The 9921-nt window shown below is 45.8% G+C and overlaps 2 protein-coding genes across 3 annotated transcripts; one reads left to right on the top strand and one right to left on the bottom strand.

The window, feature by feature from the left end:
- On the top strand, positions 1–3213 carry slc10a1 (solute carrier family 10 member 1). The gene is made up of 7 exons (XM_076755922.1): positions 1–207; positions 307–393; positions 817–929; positions 1965–2169; positions 2374–2552; positions 2650–2849; positions 3080–3213. Exons 1-7 carry the CDS (start codon positions 1–3, stop codon positions 3136–3138), a joined length of 1050 nt encoding a protein of 349 aa, XP_076612037.1. The 3' UTR covers positions 3139–3213.
- Positions 3214–3281: 68 nt separating this feature from the next.
- On the bottom strand, positions 3282–9921 carry srsf5b (serine and arginine rich splicing factor 5b). 2 transcript variants are annotated; one of them, XM_076755923.1, is made up of 8 exons: positions 9762–9920; positions 9338–9473; positions 8805–8875; positions 8595–8708; positions 8122–8194; positions 6715–6788; positions 6490–6597; positions 3282–6015 (listed from the first exon to the last, which is right to left on the bottom strand). In XM_076755923.1, the coding sequence occupies exons 2-8, from the start codon at positions 9461–9463 to the stop codon at positions 5688–5690; spliced, it is 894 nt and encodes a 297-aa protein (XP_076612038.1). In that variant the 5' UTR covers positions 9464–9473; positions 9762–9920; the 3' UTR covers positions 3282–5687. The 2 variants fall into 2 exon arrangements, 1 of the variants encoding a protein (XP_076612038.1); XR_013078498.1 differs by lacking the exon at positions 3282–6015 and having other exon boundaries at positions 6523–6597; positions 6715–7772; positions 9762–9921.

The following is a 9921-nucleotide window of genomic DNA, read 5'->3' as shown; positions in this document are numbered from 1 at the left end:
ATGAACGCCACAGCGGATCTGTTCTCCGATCCAGATTCGTGGCACAATGAAAGCTTCTTGTTCAACAAGACGGCAGCAAACAGCACCTCCGCTTACCCGGCTGTGATGTCACCAACGATGGACAAGGCCAGTGACATACTTCTGATCGTCGTCTTAACCATCACCATGGTTGCTCTGGGATGCAGCATGGACGTGTCCAAGATCAAGGTGATATTCACCTGTTTAAAGCACATTATTATCTACTATGTTTGTGAAAACGAGCACATTAAGATCCCTGTACCATCTGCTCTTCTTACTTCTTTGCAGCATCACATAATGGACCCGAAGGGGATGACGGTAGCATGTCTGGCCCAGTACGGTGTCATGCCCTTTACAGCCTTTTGCTTTACTAAGGTTGGTACTGCTGTGAAGTTCCTGTATGTAAGATAATTAACATTTTAAAAAAGAAAACACATAGCCAGCCTATGTCTCAGCATTTCATTCATTCATTGGATATCTTTGGATGTTCGACTGCTGGTCGGACAAAGAAAGACGTTTGAAAACATGACCAGAGCAAACAGTAACGCTCACAGACAGCGTGAGAAGCTCTTTGCAGATCAAAATCTGGCTAAATTATTTCATGGATGAGTCCTGAGGTATGTCCATAATGTTGTTTACGTGGTGTTTTTATACTCCACACCAGACCCTCCCTGTCATTCATTTCCATATATTCCATCTTCACAGCCAACATCAGATCAGTGCTGGTATCACCGTCAGACTCTGTTATCAGGTAACTGGCAGCACTCTGTGTGAACACATCATTGTTTCCTGCTGCAGGCGTTCCAGCTGTCTGATATCACGGCTGTGGTGGTTCTGATCTGCGGCTGCTGTCCTGGAGGATGCCTGTCCAATGTCCTAATCCTGCCTCTGCAGGGAGACATTAACCTCAGGTGCACACCCACACACAACCTGCTGAAACTGCACTGAAACCAGCAGTGGAAAGCAGCTATTTACTACATTTACATAAGTACCGTATCTAAGTACAATTCTGAGGTATTTGTACTTGTTCGTACTTATTTGTACTCGTAGCAATTGAGATAAATTACTGATCTCTGAGGAGAAATCCCAGAGCTGCCCAGCAGATGAACTACATATAAAGTCGTTAAGCCACTTTCACTGCCGTCAGCATTGAAGTAATGAACATGTTATAATTAAATAATTCAATGTACATTATTCTGAAATATGTCAATCTGCATAATGAGTATTTACTTTTGGTAGTACTTCAGTAAAAGTGCTTAGAGCTGCTTAGCTTACAGCACAATATTTGAAAAACCAATATTATAAAATATTGTTCATGCTGCAGGTTTGTTTGAGCACAGTCAGCAGATTAAAAGAAGAATAAATTCATCAGTTATCACTCACCCCGTCACCAGGTCAAACTGACGGAGCGGCTTCGGGCCTCGTGTTGTGGTCATTTATTTTTTTGTGTGAAATCTTCAGAACAAAGCTGAAAGTTCTGGAAAATGGCGACTGCAAACTCGTGCTGTCTCTGGACGTTTGGCTCCACAATCCAAATACTACTATAGATTATTTCTCAGCACATTCCCAATGATTTCTCACTCGCAGTACTATTTGCTGGAGCGTCACCCTGCAAATCACAAGTCCCACCTGCGCCCCCTGCAGGCTACAGTGTCCATTACACCTCACAAATGGGACAGTCCTCTTTGTGTGTGCAAGATTTTGACAGACACTTTATTGAAAACAGCACAAAGACAATATATTTAACGTTTTACCTCATGAATTTCATTGATTTTTGTAAATATCTGCTTATCCTGAAGTTGATGCAGCAACACGTTGCAGACACGTTGGGACAGGAGCACATCCTGCAACTGCTGACTGAAGTAACAGTATTCTGTTCAGGAGTAATTTCTAGCGCAGCAGCACTTGTTTACTAGCTGGAAAGGTGTGTTTTTGCTTCCCCTCAGCATCGTGATGACTTGCTGCTCCACGCTGCTGGCGCTGGGCATGATGCCTCTGCTGCTCTTCATCTACTGTCAGGCCTACCCTAACCTGCAGGAACACGTGCCCTACCTCAACATCGTTGCATCGCTCTTCCTGCTCCTCATTCCCTGCACGGCCGGCATCCTCATCAACCACCGGTCGCCGCAGTGGGCCAAGACCATCAAAAATGTGAGTTCACAAAGTGAGAGTGAGCTTGAGTCTAACAAAGATCAATGAAGCTGATGAGCTCAAACATCACATACTGTCTTTGTGATGTTATAAAGGAACACGGCACTTAAGATGAGAAGCTTTAGATAAAGTATATGGAATATCGCCAGATTCACAAATAATAAGAGAGCAATGAAATAAAAGGCTGTTTGCTGCTGTTCTCAGGTAGGCCTCACTATAACGGTGGTCGGTGTTACGTTGATCGTCATCCTTTTCATCGCTGGAAGTGGAGGCACCATCTTGCAAGTGCTGTCTCCATCCCTGATGGCCATCGCTGCCCTCATGCCCTTCGTAGGCTACGCTTTCGGATACATCATCTCTGCTCTCTTCAAATACAACCAATCGTAAGTCCGGCGCAGGGCCGTTGGGTTAAACTGGAGCTCTGGTGCGCAGGTAGGGGACAAACAGTCACGAGCTGTCCTTCATGCATCCTTGACTCAGGCAGCGGAGGACTGTTGCGATAGAAGCGGGATGCCAGAACATCCAGCTGTGCACCACCATTGTGAAGATAGCCTTCCCTCCAGAGACGACCGGCCCGCTCTTCCTGTTCCCCATCATCTACCTGATGATCCAGTTGATTGAGGTGCTGGTGCTCATCGTGGCGTTCAGGTGTTACAGGAGGTTTGCGCTCAAAGCGAGAGGTGAGACTGGAACCGGGTTCTACATGGACTACGTGCAGTTCATCTTATGAGTGCTGCAGAGATGATCGGCTGATTAACAGAAAATCACCTGTAGACACCTGTTTGAAATCATTGGAAATTGAGGAAGGATGGAATTTGTTGTTTCAGTTATGATCCTGATTCTGTTGCATTGACTGAAAGCTGTTTCATAAAAGTTTATTCTGTAAATCACTCTTCTGTGTGGCCTGCAGAGACGTACCGGCCAGGAAACCCTGAGGAGAAGATGGACGAGGCCCCAGACGAGACGTGATGGATGCACCCCCAACGCCAACTGACCAGACTGCTAAAAAGCATGTGTGAAACTACCAGAGATGGAAAGATCATGCAGCACAACGCCGTTTTTTTTTTTTTTTTTGCAAGCGTTTCATTATAAAGAAACTGGTGAACACGAAATTCACGACTTATTTAAAACCGTTTTATTGTTTAAGTCCGTTTTCTTCCTACACCATACAAACATCCATCATATTTTTTCCACTGAAAATAAAATCCTTATGTACAAAAACGTTGAATTTTCCAAACTCTTGTTGTGTTCATTTGAACCACAGTCACAGTACCAGCAAGTACTCTTGGAATTACTTCACACGCTAAAACAAACAAACAAAAAAAAAAGTCTGCAAATGCTGTACACAAAAACCCTACACATCCACAAAGAAAAAAGAAACTTACAATACTAGAATAAACTGCATTCTGTAGGTAACACCATCTGAAGTGCTGAAATTTGAACGCTGACTTTACCCTCAGAGTAGTTTCACATCTCCCAACAAAATAAGGTAACAGTCAACTGCAAGAAAAGGTCCGTGAACTGACACGTAATTTACTGTACAGCTGTTTAACCGCTGGAACAATGTGCACAAGTGTACAGTGTCGTTGATGCTGAAGCTGCCAATGCCAGTTATGACGGTGGGTTTGTGTTGAAGAACGAAGGAAAACATTTTCAGTAATAAGAGGAGTGTGAAGTTGGATCAAACAGAAGCACATGCGAGCGTTCTACCTCACAGATATCACACAGAGCAGCTGTGGTGGCTGCTGGGGTCAGAAAACAGAGGAGGTCGAAGGGCAAACGTGAGCTGTAAGGACACAAATGGAAAAAGTGTTTTGAAAATTCTCCCACCGACGAGCTAAAGTATCGCAAAAGAAGGGGACGAAAGCGGTCACATGACTTATCAAAAGCACCCGAGCGCTGCTGAAAAAAAGAGATTCCCTCTTTGAAGTTTTGCAAAGCGAAGACGTCAGCGAGTTTAACAACAGTGAGACGGGATCAGGGCATTTTGGTGGTTTTGTGAGAAGAGACAAAGATGCTGGACAGGGTTCAGGGATCTTTTCTCTCATGAAGGAATAACATTTACATCGTTTTGACTGTTTTCCTGTGGAGCGGCACCTCCTCAAAAAGCGGAAACTTACGGTAAAACTGGTGTTTTCGTACTGGATACAGGCTGTGTACACGTGCATTCGTGATGGGAAAGAGGATTTGCTTCATTTTTTTCTTTTTATCATCACATGTATTAGTCCATCATTGTATTCCTTGTCCTTATACCGACAGAATCCAAGTAACAGACACCAGTGAGCCAGTTTGTACAGCAGGATGTGCAATCTGGTTAAAGCTCTCCATTATAAAATAGATCTGGCAATGAAGGTTTGGCAGAGAGCTAATGATCCATGAGATGGAAACAGACCCTCTACGCCATGTTTCTCTTCATCAGTGAGGAGGGAGGGGTGGGTGCTGTCATGTTCTGCCACAACACAGAGTTTGCAATACTGGCACCGCCGTGATAAAACCGTTAGCATATTAAAAATAATGGAGGTAAGATTTAGAGCAAACTCACCAGTTTCTCCGTTGTTGGCTGCAAGAATCAGCACGAGTCTTCACCTTCTGCCACCATGTGAGGAAGTGAAGACATCGTGGTGGAAATGTCCCCACAACAACAGCAAAACTTTGAGGCCGTATGTGTGTGTGCTTATCATTTGACTCGGGCTGCTTTGAGGGTCGATACCGGATCAATCCCGACCTCCAGCTTAAAACCTGCAAGTAACCAGGCTGACGTGCATATCTGAGGGTCTGTGTTGTGATGTAATCTAGTCATGGGCGGTGGTCTCTCCCTCTAACAAACACTTTGTGCAACAACCCAATCCGTATCGAGGCAGTGGATCACATGACTGACGGCCGAGGAATGTAATGATGGACTAGGCGTGTGATGATAAAGAGAGCAAAGCAAATCCTCTTTCCCATGTTTTTATACGACAGCTGTGAACGACTTACAAACACGTAGCTCGACCTAAACACACGCTAACCTTACTACACGTGTCTGTCTGTGGTGTTTTCTGTCTAAAGCCTGATGATTTTACCTGCATTGCCAACAATTTACTCACATTTGGCAGATGCTAATTTCATACCCTGGTGCTGGACCAGTGCAGGACCCACCGTCTAGTTGCATGAGTGAATCCGGAGGTGAGGAGTCACCGTGTGTAAACATACATATGGGTCGAAGCTGGATGGGTAATGAGGTGGAACACAAACAACAATCAGTGACTCAGTTTAAAAATGCCCGTTACGACAGTAAAATATTTGACTCGGCGTCGTCGTTTGTGTTTGACAAACTTATCGTGTTTTAAATATGGAAAAACTTGGGAACGGCGATGACAACAATCCAGACAGGAAAAACCAAACTTTACTTGAGGAGAAGTCTCGTCTCGGCTTTCAGAAGGGATCATGGGAGCTCCAGTGTGCCAACTCATCCAAGCTGATTCTACTGCTGAAACGAGCTGTTCCTACTGACGACTGGTTAAGCTCTAACGCAGCCTTTAGCGCTGGCTGTCAGTGGATGGAGACCGAGAGCGGGACCGTGACCGAGAGCGAGAGCGGGAACGAGAGACGGAGGCTCGCTGAGCCGGCAGAGGGGAGGGAGGAGTGGCGGACTTGCTCGCCTTGGAGGACCGTTTTGTGGGCTCCTTTGATTTGGGGGTCGGGGAGGAGGTGCCGCCGGCGGGGGAGCCGGAGCGGGAGCGCGAGCGAGAGCGGTTGTGGGCCTTTGCGGGGCTGCGGGAGCGTCTGGGGGAGCGGGATGGAGAGCGACCACGAGAACGGGACCGTGAGCGAGAGGAGCTCTCAGACCGGGAACGACTTCTTGACCTGAAACAGAAAGAGGGGAAGAGTGACGTCAGCATGAGGCTCAGCTGTTTTCATAGGATGTATCATGTGTTTCAATGTGTCGTGTGCTGCTGTGACAGCAATTATCGTATCGCTCAGAGAGTACATTAAGTAAGTAAGTAAGCAAGCAGGGTTGACACTGAGCCTCCTAACTGTAAAATAAATAAGTCAAACAGTCCCAGTCAAGGAGTTAAAGGACAGTGAAGTGCTCGTCTGAGAAGTGTCTTAGTGGCACAGTAATAAAATAAAAATAGAGTTATGTTGGAGTGACATATCTGAAGCAGTTCAGCCCATTTTCGAACTAAATATGGTGATTTTTTTTATTTCTTGTCATCTTCATCATACATCTCTCATCCAAATTATCAAGGTCATCATCTGTGCAGAGCCACTCGCGGGTGAAAGGGAACCAGCTGACTTTTTTCTGTGTATTGATGTAACTGAAAGCAGACAGCTCACCTCTTCTTGGCTGCCTCAATGAGCTTGATTTTCCTGCCATTCATTTCCTTTCCAGACAGTTTCTCCAGGGCGTTTTTCAGATCACTGTAAGAAGCAAACTCAACAACCCTGCAAAAACGACATGAGCCAATATTAGTTACCGTTTTAAATATGCTGTTTTTGTCAGAAATTGGATCGTACTACACACATGACTCACACCAATGAAAACAGAAGCTGTGCTCTTACCCTTCGTTGACCTTGGGGCGATGCGCATCTGCAAATGTCACCTCTCCAGCTTGTCTCATGAAATCTTTCAGGTCCTACACATGTAAACATCAGTCAACTTACGGAGAGGCTGAGGACACACAGCCTGAGACATAAAATAGGACTGATTTACCCAAAAAGAGAGAATGGTTAGATTCTGTGAGGACTACACAGGCTACTGCAGATAAGGAGGAGGAGTCCAAGAACCTCAGTCGCTGTTTAATCAGCCAGTGTGTGTCACAACAAATACAAAACCTAAAAAAACAACGTAGTGTGTTTACTGATCAATAAATTTTGAATGCTTTAAGGCCAAGTGTTTGCACCAGCATCGAGGTTCTTGGACCCACTGCTCATTAAAACTAAAGAGGCATGAACACCATCTGCATGAACTGAACTGCAGTGGCGCCGCTTGGGCAGCGTTTGGCACTAAGAGCCCCATTTTCCCTGGCAAGGAGGGCACAGGGCTCCGGGCCGGGACCGCCCCTGTCTCGGCACCCTGCCTCAGTAAAGAGAGTGAACAGGGTGGAAGAGAGGAAACTACTACCTGAGAGCGAAACCCTTTGGGGTGGGCCGCAGGCTCTCCGAGCCCACCATAACCTCGGGATAACAGCAGATTATATCCATGGGCACCTGGGAGGAATTCACACTCTCTCTCGCTCGCGATGTGCGGGAACACCACAGGGGGGAAGGGAGGGGGGATATCGATCGATCGAAGCCCCTCAAATTAACGAACCATCGATCAATACGCCACCACCATCACCATCGAGTCTCGCTCTTTCCTCTCCTTTCTCTCTGCCAACTCTCTGTTTCCTCTCTCTCGCTCTCAGCCTCACACCAGGCGCCCCCTGCCTTCGACAGGGGGTGTTGCGAGCGAAGGGGCCGCCAGCGCCTCTAGTGTGGAGCGAGCGCTCACATGACCAGCAGGCGTCAACTAGGAGTAGGACAGACTGGCTGACACCACAGGCTCAACCCAGACAGAAGGACCCAGAAGGGGTTAACTCCACCATAAGCGAGCTCTTCCATATGACACAACAGTCAGGCTGGCAAATAAAGGGGTGAAGAATTGGTTAAAATTTGAAAAAAAAGGAACAAATTAAGTGTCTTGTTGCTGTTACTGCTCTACGATTCATTACTTAACTGCATGAGATGCAGATTAATTAGAGCTGTGCTTCTTAAAGAACAATTTGGGCCTCATCACAACAAAACATTCTGACTGTTCATATATTAGCAGCTGATTTTATTTCAGAGTTTCTATGTTTTTAGCAGCATGGCAAATTCTACAATGGTATATGTATATTGTTGGAGGCCGACTGTTGGAGGTGATAACATGTGTGTAGCTGCAGCTGTTAGCTTAGGCTGGCTGTGCGTAACAAACGTGACAATGCTAACCTGCCAGCTGACGCGAGAGGACAAGTTCTCCACAATCAGACGGTTCTCAGTGCGCATCGGAGGAGGGTTTCGACTGAAAACAAAAGGGAAAACATAAAGAAGACTCAATCAACTGAACAATACAGCCTTTGGCACAGAGCCTAAGAGCTCTCATTACTTGTCAATGGCAAGGCTAATTCATGTCACGGATCTTTAAAATTCAGCGAGCACAGGGCTCGTGTTGCATTTTAAGCAAGCCGTTGAACATTTTCAGTGTGCAGGTAATTTATGACGTCCTAATAAAGAGAGGAAAGAAAGAAACAAACGCTCACAGTAGCTATTACAAACATTACTGGCCTTTCACCGAACAGCTGGGCCGGTTACACGACATACTTGCAGAGCTGTTCCTCACTCCCTCCTCATTTGAATGACACGAACTAAAGCGTCTCTGCCACCATAAAGCAGGTGAACTGTGGGTGATGTGAAAACCTCACCTCCGACTGCTCTGGGAGCCTCGGCCATAACGATCAGAGAAACGTCCCCCACCGCCGCCGGCTCCTCTGCCGCGGCCACCTCGCAGACGCACACGGGCGTGCTCGATGGTCACCCTGAAATTACCGGAAAGGATTTAAACACCATGAAAATAGCCAACATACAAACTTGGTTGATCCAAGTTTTTGATTTATCACAATAGAAATTCCTACCTTTCATTGCACAACTCTTTGCCATCAAGCTCATAAACAGCATCTTCAGCATCTCTGGGGTCGTCAAACTCCTACAATAAACCGAACAAACAACATTTATGACTACGCTCCTGCATGTTTGTGCCTTTCCTACAAAATGATTTGTTTAAAGAAATCTGATTCACTGCATACCTTCAGTATAATTATGTTATGTAATTTTATTTTTTTTAATTTTGCCATTTTATATGTACCGTCCCACGGACAGTGGAGCCATGTCTGCTATGTTCACGTCCCCTTCGTTAAGATGCCCAAGCACTTTCTGTTTTTACATTAAAGTCACATGTTGAACAATGAAGAGATGAAAAAGGTCCACAGATATTACACTTGTCGTTTGGCTCTGTGGCACTGTCAACGAACCGGATACGGAACAAAGAGACCGCATATCAAAAATGACTTAACATCTACTGTGGACTTACGATAAGATAAATTAGAGATTGGGGTGTCTTATATTTGAGATTCGAATAGGAAAACCGGTTTCCATGTACGTGACTCACCACAAAGCCAAAGCCTTTCTTGAGGTCAATATCTCGGATGCGGCCGTATCCTTTGAAGAACCTCTCCACATCCTTCTCTCTGGCTGATGGGCTCAGACGACCGATGAAGATACGACACCCGCTCATGTTCACGATGCTGTGAACGTAACGTTAAACGAAAACAGGACTTAATGCATCTGGGTTATTCTACAGTATTTAGCTAACACAGCCTGTGAGTAATAATTAATGACCGGCACTATCGAGTTCACAAATGCCCTCTTTTTGTAGCTAGCTAGTCAACCGTGGGGCCTAGCTAACTAGCTACCCAATGTTACCAAGCGGCTGCGAGCTAAACTAAGCTAACGACACGACAGATAACGTTTACTTTAACAAAACGACAACTACATGTCGGCATTGTGATGCATGTTAACAGCTGTACACGTACTTTCAACTGGTCCTCGCGGTATTTCGTTGCGGGCCGTCAACAGTGACCGCAAACTCCTAAATCAAACAAAATGGAGCCTCTGCTGTTTGGGGAGGAGGTATGAAAAAACCACTAACGGCGCGGATGGAGCCGCCTCTTCCGCCTCCTTTTCTTCTTCTTC

The sequence above is a fragment of the Chaetodon auriga genome, chromosome 18, assembly GCF_051107435.1.
Source record: "Chaetodon auriga isolate fChaAug3 chromosome 18, fChaAug3.hap1, whole genome shotgun sequence".
NCBI classification, from domain to species: domain Eukaryota; kingdom Metazoa; phylum Chordata; class Actinopteri; order Chaetodontiformes; family Chaetodontidae; genus Chaetodon; species Chaetodon auriga.
Note: the sequence above shows the minus strand (reverse complement) of the source record. Positions and strands in the feature narration are given on the sequence as shown.